This window comes from Pelodiscus sinensis, chromosome 4 (genome assembly GCF_049634645.1).
Source record: "Pelodiscus sinensis isolate JC-2024 chromosome 4, ASM4963464v1, whole genome shotgun sequence".
In the NCBI taxonomy this organism is placed as follows: Eukaryota; Metazoa; Chordata; order Testudines; family Trionychidae; genus Pelodiscus; species Pelodiscus sinensis.
The window spans coordinates 105,890,236-105,913,609 of record NC_134714.1 but is presented as its reverse complement, the minus strand read 5'-3'; the positions used below and the strand labels follow the sequence as shown (position 1 = coordinate 105,913,609).

Sequence of the window (23,374 nt, the reverse complement as noted above, 5' to 3'; positions counted from 1 at the left end):
AATTCAGCTTTATTGAGGACTACCTCAATGTACTTGCAGTTTTGGAAAACCATAAAAATGATACATAGAATTTAATGCTAAACCAGAATATCAATAATAAATTTGTATGAAAGAAAAAATAGATTATACCTTACCGAAAAGAAGTGTTCTTTTCTTTTTGCTTTGGTAAAATAATCTGTGATGCAGTTTGACCAGCTGCAAAAGCAAAGGTGCTGAAGATTGACTGGGGATAACGGAACTTCATTAGCTGTTTCCTAAATATTTCTACCACTTCAGGACTTACTTCCTCATCAAATGCTACTTTAATTAACTGCAAATAAAAATACATAGCAGATTAGAGATTTTAAAAAATTTAATATGGCAACTTTTCAGATTAAAAAATGGAAGAGATCCCACAAGGGAAGTAAAATAATATATTGGTAAAATACAGAAATATGTGTATGTTATTGATTGTGGGAATTCATTGTATCTGTTTTTACTTTTTTAAATGTTATATTCTAATGCCAAAATATTTCTACTCTGCGGTGTCTGGAGTTCTCAAATTTAAGACAAAACATCAGAGCAAATCTATGAAGTAGCTTTCGCATTAACATTTATACATTAGTTAAAATGCCAGCTATATTTTCTTGCTACATGGAATGACAAGGCCTGGAAAGATTTTGGTGTCTCAAGCCCTTGAAATAGACAGGTCAAAACTAGTAAAAAGATTGGCACTCTACTTTCAAGACTCTCTCACTATGCCATATATTCACTCCTCACCTTGCAAAGCCTCAAAAACTGTGTTAGTAATAAAGCATGATAACCAAAAACGACCCTTAGAAAAGGAAGTGCTTTGTACTAGCCACCAATGATATCTCTGCTCCGTCAAAATATGGTGTTTATACAGCTTAAAAAGAGTCCTAACCTACAATTCTTAACCAGAGGGATGATGCCCAGCTCTTAAGTTTTGAGGATGAGCAATAAATGAGAGGGAAAATGAGGGTCTGTATAAACTTTACAAAGAATTTTCAAAATAAATATTTCTGAGGTATTTGTTATTTTATAAGGCTCAAGATGAAGTTACTTTTGATGTGTATTTTGTTTGCCAGACACAAGAATCATAGAGCTGGAAGAGACCTCAGGAGGTCATCAAGTCCAGCCTTCTGCCCGAGGCAGAACCAATCCCAACTAAATCAGCCCAGCCAGGGCTTTGTCAAGCCGAGACTTAAAAACCTCTAGAGATGGAGATTCCACCACCTCCCTAGGTAACCTATTCCAGTGCTTCACCACCCTCCTAGAGAAATAGTTTTTCCTAATTTCCAACCTAGACCTTCCCCACTGTAACTTGAAACCATTGCTCCTTGTTCTGCCATCCATCACTACTGTGAATAGCCCCTCTCCATCCTCTTTGGAACCTCCCTTCAGGAAGTTGAAGACTGCTATCAAATCCCCCCTCACTCTTCTCTTCTGCAGACTAAACAAACCCAAATCCCTCAATCTCTCCTCATAGGTCATGCGCTCCAGCCTCCTAATCATTTTGGTCTCCCTCTGCTGAACCCTCTCCAATTTGTCTACATCCTTTCTGTAGTGGGGGCCCCAGAACTGGACACAATACTCCAGATGTGGGTCTCACCAGAGCTGCATACCTTATCCTTTGTTTTCTCTCCAAACAGCTAATAATCCAATTGTTCTGGACTTCCTTGAAATGAAGTCTTGAATATATATGGGCCACCCCCAAAAGAAATTTTAAATACCTTAAAATAAGATAGCTGTAACCATTCTCCCTCAAAAGTCATAATTAATACACAAAGCAGAGGGGGTCTATTTCACGTAATACTGAACTCTGGCTGTAAGAAAAGGAACAGAATGTAAACTATTTGCTGTTTTGTTTTGTTTTTATAATTTCCGACAAAAAAGCAGAGATTATATTTGATTACAGTCCAGAACCAGAAATTGATTTGTATCTGTATTTAACATACAACTGAAGGATGTAAATTTTGTTACGGTTAGTCTCCAAAAAGAGTCTTGGAAAGGAAAAGGCCTCACAGTTACTGTTTTACTTGAAAGGCATAAAGGAGTGACTCCTTAAATTGTTAATTAAATCCATTCATTTGTATAAGATAATGCATATGAGAGAAAAATATATTACCAAGAGTCTATTCAAAACACTAACAAGAAGAAATTGATGACATACTCCTAAAAGACTTTCCCTTTCACCAAACTGTGATTTTTTTGATCCTCAACGAAGTAATGTAGTAGCAGCCAGATCTAGCTAACCATTTCATACTCTGAAACCCCGCATCATATAATTTTAATTGTAAGCAACAGAATTAGTGAAGATTTCTACCTTATATTCTTCTCTTCATTTAGGGTCTCATAAGAACAGCCATACTGGGTCAGACCCAGTATCTTGTCTGCCGACAGTGGCCAATACCAGATGCCCCAGAAGGAGGCATCACAAGAGGAAATCCTCACGTGATCCCTCCCCGACACCTACCTCCAGAGAAAAAGAGGCTAGGGAACCATTTCTACCCATCTTGGGTAATAGCCATTGATGGACCTAACATCCATGAATCTATCTAGCTCTTTTTTGAACCCTGTTAAAGTTCTAGCCTTCACTGCATCCTCTGGCAAGGAGTTCTATGGGTTGGCTGTGCGCTGAGTGAAGGAAAAACTTCCTTTTGTTTGTTTTAAACCTGCTGCCAATTAATTTCATTTGGTGACCCCCTAGTTCTTTTATTGTAGGAACAAGTAAATAACTTTTCCTTATTCACTTTTTCCATACCAATCATGATTTTATAGACCTCTATCATATTCCCCCTTAGTCTCCTCTAGTCTCAGCATAGATTAAATTACCTCAGACTAAATCTAAAGGAGAGGGCTCTGGAAGAAGAAAAATCTCAAGAGGATCCCCATCCCTACAAACTGTACTCTTCCTATTTGAAGAATAGGATGTGAGAGTGGTCCCTAAACTTGTAATCATCAGGAAGCTGTTCAGATCCTGTGGCTCCATCAATGATGAGAGAAACGGGCAGTGAAAACCATTAATGCTCTAGTCAGTATTGATTGTGTAGATGGGAAAGCAATGCAGAAGGGTTCTTTGAGATGCTGAGACCCTGCCAGTACCAGTAACTTCACGAAGAATTGAGAACACTCAGCTTTTTCCCAGGGGCCAAAGTGTTACTTGCAGCAGGTTATTCTGATGAGATAATTTCAGATGTTTAACAAAATATAAAGCACTCCATTCTACCTGAAAGGATGCCGAGGTGATCTGCAGTCCCTCCTGCATATTCTGTTGCAGCTGGTTCTGTAGAGTAATCTTCTTCTCCTTCATAATAGATGCAATGGGAAAGCTCCGTATCACTGTCTGTTCTCCAGCTAAGTACCATAGAATCATTTACAGATATATTAGGTCATGGAATCATATCTGATTTAATCATATTTTGCTTTGAATGGGTGTTAATGAATGGGAGCAAAGTAATAGGAAATAAGGCATAAGATTTTGGCCAGGAGGCCAACAACAATTCAGAATCCACTTTAGGCAAAAAGTTTTAAAGGAGGTGATAAATTCTCAGAATATGACATACATTCATTTTTCCTATTTGAAATTAATTAGGATGATTGGACATATATTTTTCCATTCTCTCTCTCCTAAATGGTGGAAATTACAGAAAAAAACTACTGTGGTATAGGTCCAAAAATCAGCCTTTAACTACTAGTGATTTGCCATATTACATTTTGAAGTTTATATATACTTGATATGCATCCGTTTTGTCATATAAAAACTATGAACTGTATGTTTTTACATTTTTGGTTGATAAAATGAATTAACTAAAGCAGAGAAACTAGAAAATCTGATCTTTAGAACTACCACATTTCCCATGACATAATTAAATACAATGCTTAATTAAGGAGTGATTGTTGAAGGTGAAAAAAAAAGGTAACTCCATCACACAGGATTTTCAATATGTCGAAGATAATTACTTTTACAAATTTCTGTCATTCCGAGTCATTTCTTAGTTTTTTGATTACTGCACTTTTACTATTCTGTGCTATTTTTAAAAATGTTTTAACATATGCGGGTCTTTGAGGTCAGGAATTTATCTCCCTCCCCCTGTTAAAGTTCTCAACTCAAGCCTCCATCCTTACATGGCTCATCAATTGACACATGAATCAATTATATCAGATTTCAATCTTTAGCGCTAATGACATTTTTGTACTTCTGTAGTACACAGTGTACTTCTGCATGTTTCACAAATTCTCCATAAAGTAACATTTTAGACTTGTCCAAACCATACAGCAAGTCTGTGGGAGTGCCAGGAATATACTAGAGAGTCCTGATTGCCAGTTTTCAGCTTTAACCACTACGTAACATTCCTTCACTCAGGTGATAACACTACTGAACTGCTTTCACTTGTGCAAATATGAACAGAAACCTCAAAATATATTTTTATTTTAAGTAAATAAGTGAAAACTCTCAAAGGACTATAATCAGCATGAATTAAATTAGCACTTAATTGAATTCTCAACCATTTTTTGTTGAAACAAAATACAGGACTATGTAGCACTTTAAAGACTAACAAAATGGTTTATTAGATGATGAGCTTTCGTGGGCCAGACCCACTTCCTCAGATCAAATAGTGGAAGAAAATAGTCACAACCACATATACCAAAGGATACAATTAAAAAAATGAACACATATGAAAAGGACAAATCACATTTCAGAACAGAAGGGGGATGCGGAGGGAGCGGGAGGTAAATGTCTGTGAGCTAATGGTATTAGAGGTGATAATTGGGGAAGCTATCTTTGTAATGGGTAAGATAGTTAGCGTCTTTGTTGAGACCGACGCGTAGAGTGTCGAATTTTAGCATAAATGACAGTTCAGAGGATTCCCTTTCAAGTGCAGATTTAAAAGGCTTCTGCAGCAGAATACAGGTAATTAAGTCATTGAGACAGTCATTAAGTCGTTGAGACACATTATCAATAAAATAGTCACAACCATATATACCAAAGGATACAATTAAAAAAATGAACACATATGAAAAGGACAAATCAAATTTCAGAACAGAAGGGAGATGCGGGAGGCGGGGGGAAGGTAAATGTCTGTGAGCTAATGATATTAACTTTCGGCACATGATAGCATTTATAAACCTCAACTACCCACCTGGAGAAATAAAAAAGCAAATTGAAAGAGCCAGACGAATACCTAGAAACCATCTACTTCAAAACAGACCCAAGACTACAATAGAACACCAACAATAGAAAACCAACAATAGAACACCACTTGTCATCACCTACAACCCCCAACTTAAATCTGTCCAACACATTATCAATAAACTACAGCCTATACTGGAACAGGATACTAAACACCAAGAGGCTCTGGGAGATAGACCCATAGTCTCCTATAGACAACCACATAACCTCAAGATGATTCTTACCAACAACCACAAGACATACCACACTAATACCAACCCTGGTACCTTCCCTTGCAACAAACCCCGTTGCCAGCTTTGTCCACATATTCATTCTGCTGATACCATTATTGGACCTCACCAAGTGAGTTATAAGATCAAGAATACATATTCCTGCGCATCCAGAAATATAATTTATGCTATCATGTGCCGAAAGTGTCCGTCTGCTTTGTACATTGGACAAACGTCTCAGACACTTCGCCAAAGGATCAATGCCCATAAAACAGATATTAGACAGGATCACAAAGAAAAAAGTTTCTTGCCATTTCAACCAGAAAGGACACTGTCTCAACGACTTAATTACCTGCATCCTGCTGCAGAAGCCTTTTAAATCTGCACTTGAAAGGGAATCCTCTGAACTGTCATTCATGCTAAAATTCGACACTCTACGTGTCGGTCTCAACAAAGACGCTAACTATCTTACCCATTACAAAGATAGCTTCCCCAATTATCACCTCTAATACCATTAGCTCACAGACATTTACCTTCCCCCCCTGTTCTGAAATGTGATTTGTCCTTTTCATATGTGTTCATTTTTTTAAATTGTATCCTTTGATATATATGGTTGTGACTATTTTCTTCCACTATTTGATCTGAGGAAGTGGGTCTGGCCCACGAAAGCTCATCATGTAATAAACCATCTTGTTAGTCTTTAAAGTGCTACATAGTCCTGTATTTTGTTTCAGCTACACCAGACTAACATGGCTACATTTCTATCACATTTTTTGTTGATTAGATAGGTTTTGATAGTTTTGTTAAACTGCCGGGCCAGTTCAAAGTCTTGTATATCTGCCAGAACATACATTATTTTGATCCTACTAAGAAAGACCATACCGAGTTGATCATGAGGAGTTCCTTTGAATATAATTCTGTATGTGGTAAGGAACAATGCTCCTTCTGCAGGGAGAATATGGGGACCTCCGAGCAATCCTCCTGTTGCTTCCTCTCTCCCGTCAGGATCCAGCAGCACACGGAGACCTTCACATACTAACTCTTCTCCTGGTAGCAAAGCTGGTCGCAGAATCTTAGGCTGAAGGTCAAATATAAGAATTTTATATGTAAATATCATGTACAGTATAAGACTGGAATCTACCAAACTGTTATTTGCCATGAAAACATTTAAATATAAAATTATGAGATTGACTCCGCAAGAGGTTGAGTTTGGATTCAACTCAGTATAATGGGTCTTTTATAAGTTATTGGCATGCAATTACTTCTTTATGCTTAGAGGCTCTGTTACTTTCACAAGTTCATGTTTCATGGGACCAAAGCCAAACAATTTATTTATCACTGGTGGAAAATTTCTTAATTATCCTGTTCAGTGATCAGATGTCTTTTCATAATACTAGAAAAAGGAAGGCTGAAACCACTTCAAATTGTGTATGATTCCAACCTACTTTCTGTATTGGTGGTAATCTTCTACTCTCTCGATGGACAGCCTCCAGAGTTTCAATGTGCATCGCTACAATGCCTGGGAATCAATGACATCATAATTTAAACTTCACACAGTATAAGAAAGAATAAAACAAATTAAATATAGCTCCACTGTTCTTGAAATCCTGAAGGAAATTCCTGTGAAGGAAAAGCAGAGTAGATACCATCAATGACTATTTGGAATTTATCAATTATTACTGTCTAGGAAACAAACCCTTAAACGGTACTGAAAATAACTGAGAGCAAAAATACACTTCTACCTGAAAATATCAGCTCCCAGAAAGAAGTGACAATTTTGTGAATCCACTTTTTTTTTGTATACTAGTTCTTACCTGGTATCATGCAATGAAGGCTCTTGATGTGATCCTGTGTAACTCCACTCTCTGTACACACTTTGTCTATAAACCTGGTGATGAAGCGCACAACTGCATTGGCAATATCATTGTTCTCAGAGTCCTCAAACCCACTTTCTGTGTCAAAGCTCTCTGCAACACTGCCTGCAATACTACAAAAGTAACAAAAAATTGCTAGTGTAAAAAAATCCAGTTAGCTAATCATAAACACAAAGAATAACTATCATATAGTTTTTGTTTCGTAAGTCTGCTATATTCAGTGTGCCTAAACATGTTGTCCACTTTTCCTCTACACTTCAGGCAGTTTCAGATACAACTGGTATAAAACACCAGCGTATGCTGACACGTCTACAATAATATTCCTACTGTTGGAGCTGCAATGATAATAAATAAAGAAGTAGAACATTTTTCTAAAAATTCTAGTGTAGACAGGAATGGTTTCTTAGAAGGGAAAATTCTTAAAGTCTGGTCCAATATCTCTTCTTCATTATATTTAGCAACATTCACACGATCTGTAATCCATGCTCAACAAATAGATTACTCGCCCTGTATAGTAACTGTGGTTCTTCAAGATATGTCTCCATGTGTGTGCTCCACTCTATGGGTGTGTCTAGACTGCATCTCTCTGCCGACAGAGAGATGCAGATTAGGCATATCAAAATTGCTAATGAAGCAGGGATTTAAATATCCCATGCTTCATTAGCATAAAAATGGCCACCGCTTTTTTCGGCACAGAGCTTTGTCAGAGCAAAGCGGCAATCTAGAGGCTGAGCTTTTAAAAAATAAAGCCTTTTTCAAAAGATCAGCCTCTAGACTGCAGCTTTTCTCCGACAAAGCTCCGTGCCAAAAAAAAAGTGGCTGCCATTTTTATGCTAATGAAGTGTGGGATATTTAAATCCTCACTTCCTTAGCAATTTCGATATGTTTAATTTACATCCCTTTTCCAAAAAAGGGATGTAGTCTAGACGTACCCTAGGTATCTACAGTAAATTTTCAGAATGAAGAGGGTTAACTAGAGGTGTTCCCCAAGGGTCAGTCCTAGGACCAATTCTACTTAACTTATTCATAAGTGATCCGGAGAAAGGGGTAAACAGTAAGGTGGCAAAGTTTGCAGACAATACTAAATTGCTCAAGATAGTTGAGACCAAAGCAGACTGTGAAGAACTTCAAAAAGATCTCACAAACTAAGTGATTGGGCAACAAAACGGCAAATTAAATTTAATGTGGAGAAATGTAAAGTAATGCACATTGGGAAAAAACAACCCCAATTATACACACAATATGATGGGGGCTAATTTAGCTACAACTAATGAGGAAAGAGATCTTGGAATCATCGTAGATAGTTCTCTGAAGATGTCCACGCAGTGTGCAGCGGCAATCAAAAAAGCCAACAGGATGTTAGGAGTCATTTAAAAAGGGACAGAGAATAAGTCGGAGAATATCTTATTGCCCTTATATAAATCTATGGTACACCAAGATCGTGAATACTACGTACAGATGTGGTCTCTTCATCTCAAAAAAGATATACTGGCATTAGAAAAGGTTCAGAAAAGGGTAACTAAAATGATTAGGGGTTTGGAACGGGTCCCATCATATGAGGAGAGATTTAAGAGACTAAGACTTTTCAGCTTGGAAAAGAGGAGACTAAGGGGGGATATAATAAGAGATCTGTAAAATCATGAGTGGTGTGGAGAAAGTGAATAAGGAAAAGTTATTTACTTGTTCCCATAATACAAGAACTAGGGGCCACGAAATGAAAATAATGGGCAGCAGGTTTAAAACAAATAAAAGGAAGTTCTTCTTCACACAGAGCACAGTCAACCTGTGGAACTCCTTGCCTGAGGAGGTTGTGAAGGCTAGGACTATAACAGGGTTTAAAAAAGAACTAGATAAATCCATGGGTGTTAAGTCCATGAATGGCTGTTATCCAGGATGGGTAAGGAATGGTGTCCCTAGCCTCTGTTTGTCAGAGGGTGGAGATGGATGGCAGGAGAGAGTTCACTTGATCATTATCTGTTTGGTTCACTCCTTCTGGAGCACCTGGCATTGGCCACTGTTGGTAGACAGGATACTGGGCTGGATGGACCTTTGGTCTGACCCAGTATGGCCATTCTTATGTATGCATCTCATGAACTCAGTTCAGAGATTTTAGGTAGCAGCGTCTGTTCAGCCTGCACATGCATCCATGCTTTGCCATGCTCTGCACCGTAGCCTTACAGGGCTGTGCAGGTGAACTGCTCTGCACTTCCTTCTCTACGGCTGCATTCCATCACAAAGAACTCTGAAGCAGAGGGGATGTGCACAGGCAGTGGAGCACCCATAGGGACAGTCTGACTCCTGAGTTTTTTATTTTGGCTGTGGTGAACAGGTCCTCTCCATGATGCCCCAACATCAAAATATGCAGTGGAACGTAATGGGCGTTATCTCCCAGTTGTGACCCAACAAAAAATATCTATTCAAAGAGTCTGCTGTGATGTTTTGCATGCCAGGAAACAAAGCTGCTGAGATCTTATTTCAAATGCATCAATTCCAAAGTCTCACTGCTCCAGAGTAGAAGGAAAATGACCTTTGTTTCTCTTGATGACTGATACAAAACATGCACAATATGTTATCTGACACGATTTTCATGTATTTACTCTGGAAGAAAATGGAGACAGGCATTTCTGACTGTTCAGAGTTGCAGTATGTTGTTGTGTGGCTTGGACTCAAGAGATGACCATCTGCTTTTAGCAGTGGGTGTTTAGATGGGTTTTGAATTCTAAAAGTTATGTGTCTGATATTGATGATACTAGAGATGAAAGGGGACTGAATGTGCAAAATTGTGAGAGTCCTTCCACTAGATAAGGGATTTTTTCCATGAGTGAGAGCATCAAGAGTAATTTGTTCAAACTCTGTTGGCTTGGCAAACAGTTCTGAGCTGCCCTGAAGATAACACGTGACTCATCACAAAGGTAGCAGCTGCCACGTCCCAAAAACTAGAGACAATCAGCAGATCTCTGGGGACTGATCTGGACTATAGTGACTAAATTGGCGAGGGCTATAAAACTGTGCGAAGGGAGGTATGCTTGGGCCTCTACCACATTAAGGTAAGCTTCTATGAACACTAAACTTTGCACTGGGGTTATTTTTTACTTTTGGATGTGTAATTGTGGTCCCTGTCTCAGAAATAGGTCTATAGGCCTTTCAGGCTACATCTAGACTGCAAGCCTCTTTCGAAAAAGAGCATCTAGACTACAATCAGTACTTTTGAAAAAGCAAACCGCTTTTTCGAAAGAGAGCACCCAGGCAATCTGGATGCTCTATTTTGAAAAATCACAGTTTGCATTACATAGCACCTTTTTTTGAAAGCGCACTTTCAAAAAAAGGTGTTATTCCTCGTCAAGCAAGGTTTTCCGCGGTCGAAAAAACTGCTGTGTTCTTTCGATTTACTTTCGAAAGAACATGGCAACAGTCTAGACACAGGGGAAGTTTTTTACGAAAAAAGGCCACTTTTTTCGAAAAAACCCTGTAGTCTAGACACACCCTCAGTGGCCAGCAAGAGTTTATTGAAGGACCATCCCTTGGGCAACCAATCATCAAAGTATGGGAAAATCAGAATTCCTTGTCTGTGAAGACAAGGAGCCATTACTGAGAGACATTTTGAGATCATTTTAGGTACAGAAAAACAAAGAATAGGAACTTTCTGTGAGAGAAGGTGAATCACTGTATGAAAGTAACTCTCCTATAGAACATAAGCTGTGAACCAATCCCCTTTGTCTAATGATGGAATTATTGCCTAAAGAATTAACATATTGATTTCAGAATCTTTGCAAAACTATTAAGTAATCTTAGACCCACAATAGGTTTTCAGCTGCAATTCTTTTTTGGAATGAGGAAATACTTGTAACAAAACTCCATGACTCATTGTTGCATAGGAACTGGTTCAATAGCACTCAAGTTCCAGAGGACACCTTTCAGTCATAAAAGGTACTTATGAGAGAGGGTCCCTGAAGAGGGTTGGGGAAGCAGGGTGGGATGGTGGGAAGGAAGTAAAGTGGATGGAGTTCTGTTAAAATGATCTCTAAAACACCCATGTCCATAGTTCAGCAGAAGTGAGAAAGATGGTCACCAAAGCGAAAGAGATGCTGATTATTTAAGCAGGTACGAGTGGGGAAGATAATTCAATACCTCAACCACTCTCTCACAACTGGTGTGTTAAAGCTGTGGGTTGTGAGGTCTTGTCTTCTGGAATTGTCATTTCTTATACTGGAGTCTGTAAGATATGTAGGAGGCAGGAAACAAAGCAGGACAAGATTTCTATGCTGTTTGGGATTTACTAAACTTTTTTTTGTATAAAAGGGTACAAATTCCCACAGAATGCAAGGTGCTCTTACTGTCTTTCAAGGTATGCAGGGACTGATCTGGTATTTTTTGCAAACAGCGTCAATCCATCAGAAGGGAGATCCTCAATTGTATTGTGCAGAGAGAATGAGCAGCTTTATCAATGGCATCCGGGGAGGACTGCAGTCATATTCTGGCCATCAGCTGATGCTCTCTAATGATTACTTGAAATGGTTCCCTTTGTTCTTGTAGAAGATGCCCGATTTAAACAATTTAAACTTGAAACAGTATTTCACTTGGTAGATGGTGATCTTAAACTGAAGAGTACCCCAGGAACTTGATTTATGGCCAAATAAATCAAGATGCTTTAGGTCTTTGTCATATAGGCTACGTCTAGACTGCAGCGCTTTTCCGAGATACCAGAGGTTTACCAGAAAAGCAATGCCAGGTCCAAGGAACATGTTTGCTTTTCCGAAAACTTTTTTGAAAAAGTGGATGCGCTCTTTCACCATCCCTGTAAACCTCATTCTATGAGGCATAAGGAATGTGTCAAAAGAGCAGGTTTTTCTGAAATTTCGTGCTGTGTAGATGCATCAAATTTTGGAAAAGCCTTTTTCGAAAGAACATGGGAAAAAGATACACAATTTGCGTACCACAAATTGCGTATCTTTTCCAATTTAACTCTGCAGTCTAGATATAGCCTTAGTGTGGATTGAGTGCAGTGCTGTTTTCCACATTTACAGTGTTGACAAGGTTGTCATGAGAAGGATGCAAAAAAAAAAAAAAAAAATTCAGAGTCCTTATGAAGAACATAATATTTTTTGTCTGCTCTCTTAAAGGTAGGAACTATTGTGGTGCAACGAAGTGGCACCTTCCACGAGGAGTAACGGTAGTTCGAACTAGGGAAGCCTAGTACGAACTACCTACTTCGTGCCGCATGTAGCCGCGCTGCACGGGGTTCGAACCAGCGGGGTTTTAAAAATGGCGGCGCCCCGCTTATGCAAATGAAGCCCGGGAAATTCAAATCCCGGGCTTCATTTGCAAGTGCGGTATGCCTACATTACCCTCCTAGTTCGAACTAGCGGGGTAGTGTAGACATACCCTTAGAGATTATTGTGCAGGGTGGGGACCTTGGGCTGGCGTCAGAAGCAGGTCACAGTGAACTCTCCATCACAAAGAGACATAATTTAGATTTCCACTTCTTTCTTCCTCTTAATTATAATGCCAAGCAAGAATAACATTTTTGGGGAATGTGTGACAGACCAAGGCAACAGACTTGCTGTGAGAGCCTGTCATTCATCAAAATCACCTTCCAGCATGAAAAACAGCACTTCCAACTGGAAGAACTGGGCATGTACTCACAGTGTTTAAGTTCACCCTGATAGGTTTTAAAAAGAAAGTGAAGGACAATGGTCTTTACTCATATAACTAACTCTCACTGCATAATTTCTACAACTAACTAATACAAAGCTAACCAACAAAAATGATTAGGGATTTGGAAAGGGTCACATATGAAGAGATTAAAAAGACTTGAACTTTTCAACTTAGAAAAGAGGAGACTAAGGGGGGATATGATAGAGGTATATAAAATAATGACTGGTGTGGAAAAAATGAATCAGGAAAAGTTATTTACTTTTTCCCCACAATAAAAGAACTAGAGGTCACCAAATGAAATTAATAGACAGCAAGTTTAAAACAAACAAAAGGAGCTCTTCTAAGGAGTTAATTTAGGAAGAAAAGGAAGATTTGGTTCAGGAGGGCGACAGACAAATAATGCCCATACACACAAGCCCAACCTTCCTTCAGGGCGAAGCAGTTAACACAAACAGTCAGTAGTCCCAAGGCCCTGGCTTTAGTTCAGGCAGGGTGGCAAAACAACCACAGCCAGTAAATAGTTCAAAGCACTGGTTCAGGGTGGGGTAAAAAAGAAACAGTTATCAGTCTTAGGGTATGTCTAAACTACATCCCTTTGTTGAAAGGGGGATGTACATTAGGCAAATCAAAAGTGCAAATGAAGCAGGGATTTAAATATTTGCATAATTGCATCTCGGTGGTCTTTTGAAAAAGAGTATTTCGAAAGTGAAACCACCATCCAGACACAGTTCTTTCGGAAAGATATTTTTGAGAGAGATTCTGTACTCCTCAAAAAATGAGTACAGGATCTTTCGAAAAAGGTTTTTTTTCCCAAAACAACCATGTCTAGACTGCGCTTTCACTTTTGAAAAACCCTTTTAAGAAAGACCACCGTGACATGATTATGCAAATGAAGCACAGGATATTTCAATCCCCATTTCATTTGCACTTTCGATTTGCCTAAGTTACATCCTTTTTTTGATAGAGGGATGTAGTTTAGACATATCTCTAGGGGCCCGGGCTTTGGTTCAGGCCGGGTAGACATATCTCTAGGGGCCTGGGCTTTGGTTCAGGCCAGGCAGCAAATACCCACAGTTAAACAGTAGGTAGTAGTTTGTCTCTTTGCTCAGGATGAGTGCAGGTTGCTCGCCTGCAGTGGTGGAGAAGGGGAGACTGCCACTTGGTAGGTGGGTGGCAGGGGGGACATAGGCCCACCCACTCCACTGCGTCCCAACCCAGGGCCCAAGTAGTAGTTGAGCGATTGGCTGCTGGATCAGCAGGGGCTTCGGCCCGAAACGTGCTGACCGGAGGTGCTTAACAGGCCTCACTATCTCCTGGGTCACTTCCGAACTCCCCCTCAACGTGTACCTGGGTGTCAGGTTGGTATCCCAGGGGTTCCAGGGTTGGTGGGCCCAGCTCAGGTGCAGGGGATCCAGGCCAGTCCTCGGCAGCTTGCAAGTCCAGCGGCTCCAGCTGCTTCTCAGGTGCAGGCTGGTGTATATGGGCAGGCCGGTCCTCTGGATCAGGTGCGGCTGGAGGCCCATGCCAGTCCTTGGCCTCTTGCAGGTCCAGTGGTCCTTGCCAGTCTCGGGGTGCAGGCTGGGGCAGGGGTGTAGGCCAGTCTTCTGGGTCAGGCCTGGTAGGAGGACCAGGCCAGGAATCCGTCTCAGCCTCCTAGGCTGGGAGTACTGAGCAGACCTCTGGTTCCTCCAGAGGCTGGGCTCTGACTGAGTCCTCAGGTTGGGCTTTTATAGTTCTGTCCCCCTTTCTCTCCCCCCCCCCCCCGATTTCCTGTTAGGTGGCTGGGCAGGGTCAGGGTCAGTCCAAAATGGCTGCTGGAGGGGTTCTTCCGCCTCTGGGTCAGTGGGCGGCCACTCTGCCCCACTACAGATGTATATTAAAAATGTAACTTTAATTGTGAGTTTCCACTGCAAGCAAAACTCTTCATTTTAGGAATGCTTTTCTGGCTTTGTTGTGGGCAAACTCATTTATAATTGAAGAAAAATCTAATTTACGTGCAACATCACTGTTAACATTAAGCACTGAGAGCCCATTCAAATGTTTTTGTCCTATTGTAGAACGATGATAGTTCTTTACTTCTTTTAACACGTTGAATGTGCAGTCACCTGAAGCCACTGAAGAAAGGAGACTGACAAAAATACAAATACAGTCCAAGATTTCTTGAAGCGGTTCTTTTGGCTTGCAGTGCGACTTAAAGTTGGTGGAATGTATACATTTCAGGAAAACAATCTCGTCACAACGGTCTCTTGAAATGTTGTTGTTATATCTTTGTTGAAACTGTTCAGCTGCCGAATATAGAACTTCATCACTTAGTTCTCTGAACTCCCAAAGGAATCCAAAAAGGGTACAAATTTGTTGTACACAGTGGTCTTTGTTGTACACAATGTAAGACAAATTCGGTCTTACACAGTGACTCAAATCAATGTGTAAGACCAAATTTGATGGCGCCAATGATAACAACAACAAAAAACATTGACTCAATAGTGCCTTTCAGCATCGGATTGAGATGCAAGGCTGCGATTGGTGGAAAACTCAGATGAAATGTCAATACCTTGTGCTACTGATTTGGACTCAAAAGATTTTGTCCCATTGATCACAAATCTTTTGAATATCTTCAAGAAGTCATTCAATATTATCCCTCTCATCATCTAATGTAGCACCGCACGCTTCAATAATATTGGTTTTGTGGATCATTTTTAGCAGCTTCATCCACACAGATGATATTAAAATGGATTCAAATTTGGATATATACTTCTGAATTGACAATCAAGGCTGTCTGTTCTTTATATGAACAGTCTGGAGTTAAATCAATAATAGTTGAAAAGTACTTTGCATGTTGTATCACTTCAAAAATTGTTGTTTGCACAAAAATCCACACAGCTCAATAAACTTGTTTTGTATTCTGGTAGACATTCTTTGTGATTAACATGACCTTATAAAAGTGAGCTAAGAAGCTCAAGTATACCAAGAAAGTTTTCGTTTCTAGGGTCACCGATACATTTACTAGAACCAAACAAATCCAATCCCCATTCAGAAGGAAAAAGAATGACATTCAATATGAGCTCAAGGAGTTTTTTTCCAGTTATTAGTTGCTGTGTTTATTTCACTCAGGAGTAAATTTTCAGTTGAACTGTCAGCTAGTGCTGCTCTACTAGCTGTTTTCCATGTAACATAGTTATCTTTATGTGATACTGAAGTTTCATGTGCAGGTATTTAGTCTTTCAACTTCCTCCAACCGGATGGATCAGACAGTACTGAAGCATTTGAAGTATTACTATTAAACCTACAACAGAGTCTGCTTTTCCATGCTCCAGAAGAGCCAGTCTCTTGTGTATCTCTTTCCATTTGGAAAAGTTTTTGTCAGCAGACGTATGGCAAAAACATGATTTTCAGCATCTTTTGGTATATTACTTGGAATCTGAAAACTACTAAATTTGAGAAACAACTGCATTTGAGCAACACTGTTCTCATCAAGAAGTCCAATATCAGGATCTGATGCCACTGTTGTCACACTGTCATGTGCTAGTCATAAGTTCTTGCTCTTGCTGCACAGCATCTTTGAGGGTCCTCATTTTCTGCCTGCAGAGTCTCTAAATCGAGTGTAGATTCTGCATTTATTGCTATTGCTGGCATTTCTGTGTCTTGATTAATGACTTCCTCATTTTGAGGCAGTGGCAATGAAATGTCATTTGTAGGTGCAGAGTTTTCATCAGAACTGGAAGTGTCACTGTCAGTATGGTCACCGTCTAATGGCTGAGGCGTATTTTCTATGAGAAATGATGTTATTGGCTTTAAACAGCAACAATGGAGGTAGTGCCGGCTTCCTGCGGGGTGGACGGAAGTCCTGCAGCTGCACGCCACTTCCGGTGGTTCCAGAAGTGTGCTAGCTGGTCCCTTCCCCCAGGTCTGTGGTGTGCTGGGAACTTGTGTGTGTGTGTGTGTGGGGGGGGGGGAGTAGTCATCCCCAGAGAAGGTAAGCGCTGGGGCTTCCCTGCTCTGCGGGAGGAGGGAGTCATCCCCGGAAGAGGCACCCGCTGGGGCTTCCGTGCTCTGTGGGAGGGGGGAGTCGGCCCCGGAGGATGCGTGCCTGGGGCTTCCATGTTCTGTGGGAGGGGGGATTCGGCCCTGGAGAAGATGCATGCTGGGACTTTCTTGCTCTGCGGGAGGAATGCTGGGTGGAGGCGGGTGCGTGGAACTCCCTGCCCCCTGCCCCAAGCAGCACCCTGTCTCCTATCCCCACTGGCACCTTGTCTCCTGCTGCAGAACCCTGTCCCCTCTCCCCCACTGGACCCCCACCCCGGCATACTGTCCCCTGCCCCAGCACCCACTAGCACCCTTCCCCAGTACGTCCCCTGCTCCCACCAGCACAGTTGGGGCCACATTAGTGAGGCTTGGGGGGTTTTTGAAGGAGTTATTCTTTTGTATCTCACTTGTGTGGCCCCCAACTGACTTTTCTGTGGGTCAGTGACCCCTGACTCAAAACAGGTTCCCTGCTCTTCTCATAAATAAAGACAATGCAGAAACATTTTGTGTTTGACATAGTATTTTATTTAAAAATGAAGTCTGGCCAACAAACCCCCAATTGGGGCCAAGCCCCCATCTGGCTGCAGCATCATAACACTACTGCACTCTCCACAGGCCCTAGATCTGAGCCTATCATACACTAGACCCCCGCTGCCCTGAGCGCCTTATGTACCCTGACTCAAATTCCTGCACCCTCACAGCCACAAACCTGTAGCTTGCTTAGTACTGCAACCCTCCATCTGACCCCAATACTCCCCAGCCTGGAGCCCCCTCCCTGAGCCAGCGTCCCCTTCTCCACTTCCTCCTGCATCCAAATCTCCTCCTAGAACTTGCACTTCTCACCCCTTCCCACACCCAAATCCCTCATTCCCACCCCAGAGCCTGTCTCAACCCAGTGAGGGTACGGCTAGACTGCAGGAGTTTTTCCAGGATTCCAGAGATATCCCGGAAAACCTCTTTTGCATCCAGGGATGCATTTCTTCTTCTGCTTTTTTTGTGGACGAGCAAACATGCTCTTTTGATAACTTCTGCATTCCTTGTTCTACGAGGGTTTCCTTATGGAAGAGGTGGATGAGGCTTTTTTTAAACAACTAACAAAATCATCCAAGCCCAAGATTTGCTGGTGATGGGGGACTTCAACTATCCAGAATTATGTTGGGAAAATAACACAGCGGGGCACAGACTATCCAATAAGTTCTTGGACTGCATTGGTGACAACTTTTTATTTAAGAAGGTTGAAAAAGCTACCAGGAGGAAGCTGTTCTAGATCTGATCCTAACAAATAGGGAGGAACTGGTTGAGAATTAGAAAGTGGAAGGCAGCTTGGGTGAAAGTGATCATGAAATCCTAGAGTTCACAATTCTAAGAAAGGGTAGAAGGGAGAACAGCAAAATAGAGACAATGAATTTCAGGAAGGTGGATTTTGGTAAGCTCAGAGAGCTGATAGGTTAGGTCCCATGGGAATCAAGACTGAGGAAAAAAACAACTGAGGAGAGTTCGCAGTTCTTCAAAGGGACATTGTTAAGGGCCCAAAAGCAAGCTATTCCACTGCACAGGAAAGATAAAAAGTATGGCAAAAGACCGCCTTGGCTTAACCATTAGATCTTGCATGATCTAAAAATAAAAAGAAGTCCTATAAAAATAAAACTAGGACAAATTACAAAGGATGAATATAGGCAAACAACACAGGAATGCAGGGGCAAGATTAGAAAGGCAAAGGTACAAAATGAGCTCAAACTAGCTATAGGAATAAAGGGAAACAAAAGAAGACTTTTTATAAATACATTAGAAGCAAGAGGAAGACCAAGGACAGGGTAGGCCCACTGCTCAGTGAGGAGGGAGAAACACTAACAGGAAACTTGGAAATGGCAGAGATGCTTAATGACTTCTTTGCTTTAGTCTTCACCAAGAAGTCTGATGAAGGAATGCCTAACATAGTGAATGCTAGTGGGAAGGGAGTAGGTTTAGAAGATAAAATAAAAGAACAAGTTAAAAATCACCTAGAAAAGTTAGATGCCTGCAAGTCAACAGGGCCTGATGAAATGCATCCTAGAATACTCAAGAAGCTGATAGAGGAGGTATCTGAGACTCTATCATCTTTGGAAAATCATGGGATACAGGAGAGATTCCAGAAGACTGGAAAAGGGCAAATATAGTGCCCATCTATAAAAAGGGAAATAAGAACAATCCAGGAAACTATAGACCCGTCAATTTAATTTCTGTGCCAGGAAAGATAATGGAGCAAGTAATTAAGGAAATCATCTGCAACACCTGGAAGATAATAAGGTGATAGGGAACAGCCAGCATGGATTTGTAAAGAACTAATCATGTCAAACCAATCTCATAGCTTTCTTTGATAGGATAACGAGTCTTGTGGATAAGGGAGCAGAGGTGGATGTGGTATACCTAAACTTAATAAGGCATTTGATATGGTCTCACATGATATTCTTATCAATAAACTAGGCAAATACAACTTAGATGGGGCTACTATAAGGTGGGTGCATAACTGTACTCAGAGAGTAGTTATTAATGGTTCTCAATACTGCTGGAAAGGTATAACAAGTGGGGTTCCGCAGGGGTCTGTTTTGGGACCGGCTTTCTTCAATATCTTCATCAACAGTTTAGATATTGGCATAGAAAGAACGCTTATTAAGTTTGCAGATGATACCAAGCTGGGAGGGGTTGCAACTGCTTTGGAGGTTAGGGTCATAATTCAAAATGATCTGGACAAATTGGAGAAATGGTCTGAGGTAAACTAGATGAAGTTTAATAAAGACATGCAAAGTGCTCCACTTAGGAAGGAACAATCAGTTTCACACATACAGAATGGGAAGCAACTCTCTAGGAAGGAGTACGGGAGAAAGGGATCTAGGGGTTATAGTGAACCACAAGCTAAATATGAGTCAACAGTGTGATGCTGTTGCAAAAAAAGCAAACATGATTCTGGGATGCATTAACAGGAGTGTTGTGAGCAAGACACGAGAAGTCTACTCTGAGCTGGTTAGGCCTCAATTGGAGTATTGTGTCCACTTCTGGGCACCGCATTTCAAAAAGACGTGGAGAAATTGGAGAGGGTCAGAGAAGAGTAACAAGAATGATTAAAGGTCTAGAGAACATGACCTATGAAGGAAGGCTAAAAGAATTGGGTTTGTTTAGTTTAGAAATGAGAAGACTGAGGGGGGACATGATAGCCGTTTTCAGGTATCTAAAAGGGTGTCATAAGGAGGAGGGAGAAAACTTGTTCATCTTGGCCTCTGAGGATAGAACACGAAGCAATGGGCTTAAACTGCAGCAAGGGAGGTTTAGGTTGGACATTAGGAAAAAGTTCCTAACTGTCAGGGTAGTCAAACACTGGAATAACTTGCTGAGGGAGGTTGTAGAATCCCCATCTTTAGAGATATTTAGATATTTAGAGTAGGTTAGAGAAATGTCTATCAGGGATGGTCTAGACAGTATTTGGTCCTGCCATGGGGGCAGGGGACTGGACTCTGTATAATAAATGGAAATGACTTGGTAGAACAATGTCAAGATTTGAGGCCACTTTGTCTTCTGAGGCCTGGGCCAAATGGCCCTCCTGCCCTACCCCTCCCATCCCAATAGTTCCTGATCCTGACCCCAAAATATATTATAGCTAAGTTGCTAATTGCTAATTGCTACTTCTCCACAGGATATGATTTCATGTTTCAACAGAAGGGTCTAAAGTGCTCAGGGAAGGAATTTTCTTCCCTATTCCTAAATACACATGAAAAAGTATCATGGTTCACAAGAAGGACCATGCTAAGCTTCTGACTTCCCTAATTTATTACTTTTGAACACGTTATTCCACACAGTGAAATCTCTCTGATGCTTCTGAGATTATTTCAAAACAATGTTTTAGGTACTTAGGAATGGGGCTGAATCTTGTTGAATCACTTTCCCTTTACATCTTGCAGTTTTTATACATTGAATGAACATTTACTATAATATGTTACACAACACGTGTTATTGGAAAGGTCATAAAATGCTTCACAAATATTGACAAGGAAGTTGCTCTGCACCAGGACTTTATGTATGTAGAGCAGTTTGCAGGATAAGAACTTTAATCAAATATACAAAATGCCCACCATGATCATGGTCCACCAGTGAAATGTCTTACAGCTTTAATTACTGCCAAGGAAATAGTGTCTTGGCTTGCATAACTATTTTAACAGCTCAATACTGAGACACAGTTTAGAAAAGAAAGGATTTCTGTGTATTGTGTCCAAGGAGAAAATGGTAATTTTTGGCTGGTATTAAAACACTTTGTTGATATTACTTGTATTATGAATACATAGCACACTGCAAACTGAACATTAGGTTAGAAAGAACACCAGCAGGAATTATAATTCCAAAGTCGCTTATTTTTACATTACTACAGAGGTTGTTAACACAGGACATGAACTATTATTATTGTAAATTGCTTCTGTGTTTACTTTTTATAATTAAAATTGTGTTTTTGCTAAAAAGGATAATGTTATTTGCCACAATTGCTTATTATCAAATCACGTCTTCATTTACGCACCTATTTGTGACAATGCTGTTGCTGCCACTCTCCCAGTCTCCTGTAGCTGATGTTCTCAATAGTTTGTTCTTACTTGTATCCAGAGGCACTAGCAGGTATACCATGAGGTTAGAAAAATGAATTGCCTGACTGAAAACTGTACTTTCCTCATTCTGTATTAGCTCCTGCTGTGTTTCTTTATTGAATGTTGGCCATAAACGCAACTGCTCAGCTGCCAGGTCCATGGCGGTTTTCTCCTGATTTAGACCTACGGAATTTTTCTCCTATAACAAATATTGCCAGATAAAAACAATAGATGACAGAGTTATATTACTAACATTAAGAAAAGAGATGTTAACATTAATTCCGAAGTGTTGAACTCTTCATTTCATTATTTAAAATGTAAAAATAATAAATCTAGCAGTTATAGCCACTGGTAATAGCACTTAAGGATTGCATCCCATAGTGAATGACAGTATTGTACTGAAATAATGCAAATAGCATATTGTAATCAATTTCAATATCATAGCTTGATTAAATTCTAACCCATACCATCATGTATTCTTTTACTGAGTTTGGTTTAACAGTCTATTATATAGCCTTTCTTTTCAGCTTGCAGTCTTAACTTGGGCAGGGATGAAGCTTGAATTGGATAGAGAAACAACATGCAGCTAACTGCCTTACATAGATATAAATAGTTTATATCACAGCTTAAATGTTCATGTTTTCACATGCTGGATTCCAATTTAAGCATTTGCTCTGTGTAAACTCGATAGGTGGCACATAGGCAAATTATATGGTAGCCTGAAGAAATTCAGACAAATGCATCTGGTAGCTGATATAAGGCACTCTCATTTAGCTAGTGATAAAGAATTAAAATAGTAGGGATCTGCTGAAGTGGAAGAAAATTTCCAAGTAATTTTCAGTAATATCAGACATTATTTTGAGTTGTGAATATGGGTGTCTGCCTGTGCCTCCTCTCCTACTGCACTTTCCTTCCCTCTGAAGCTTCTCCTACACCTCAAGAGGACAAGACACTTCATCATTCAACAACATTTCCCATCGCCTTCACAAACCACATGGCTGAGAGTGTCTTCTCTGTATCTCATTCTTCCCAAGCCCATATGGTTATGTGGAGCTATACTTGGCATCTCTCTCTCTCTTCTCATCATATGTCCTTGGCAGTACTTATCTCTCAAATCACATGACTAGGGATGGTGCTCCTGGAGAGTTCACATGACACAAGAGGATAGAGATGGCCCAGTAGATTACACCTGGCATGCCTATACACAATGTAGTGGTAATGTTCTTACTTTAGTATTTTCTGAATGCACATATCAAACATCCATTCTCGCAATCTGGGACAGTGAATTATGCTGTTTAGGAGCTATACATAATCTCAAGCTAAGATAGCCGAAAGCCGATCAGTCAAAAAGGCTAAAAGCTGGTTTCCTACTTAGCAACATATCTCTGGAATATAATATAAAGTTTGCATAAAATAAATTCACAAATAGGACATTTTTGTTTACGATATTAAAGGAAAGTATATTTTAATGGAATGTTAAAAATGAAAAAGCAATGAACTTCAGAACTTCATACTAGGACATAACTCCCTGTGATGGATACATTTGGGAATCAGGTGGTAATTTTTTTTATTTGTCATTAACCTGCATTAATCAAGGGCAATAAAATATGCCCACTGTAAAATATGCCCACAAGTTATCTTCACAACTTTTTTCCCCATAACTTAGTGTGACAAAGCATCTACGGAAACTTGGTGCGTTCTGCACTTCCTGGTGAATCTGCTTGCCTCAGAGGCTCACAGGTGCCCACAGTTTTTAGGCACCATGCCCAGGGCTTTAATTTGCTGTTTGTTGAGATCTTTTCATCATTGGCCAGA

The 23,374-nt window shown here is 40.3% G+C and overlaps 1 protein-coding gene across 10 annotated transcripts in view; it reads right to left on the bottom strand.

Moving 5' to 3' along the window:
- Positions 1-23,374, bottom strand: part of SBF2 (SET binding factor 2) — a 651,649-nt gene that overhangs the window by 144,337 nt on the left and 483,938 nt on the right. For all 10 annotated transcript variants that reach the window (XM_006129315.4, XM_025187865.2, XM_006129312.4 and 7 more), the window contains 6 exons: positions 21,496-21,758; positions 7,218-7,390; positions 6,849-6,922; positions 6,286-6,481; positions 3,230-3,357; positions 135-310 (listed from right to left, as the gene is read on the bottom strand). In XM_006129315.4, coding sequence (XP_006129377.1) covers positions 135-310; positions 3,230-3,357; positions 6,286-6,481; positions 6,849-6,922; positions 7,218-7,390; positions 21,496-21,758 — 1,010 coding nt within the window. The remainder of the gene's footprint in view (positions 1-134; positions 311-3,229; positions 3,358-6,285; positions 6,482-6,848; positions 6,923-7,217; positions 7,391-21,495; positions 21,759-23,374) is intronic.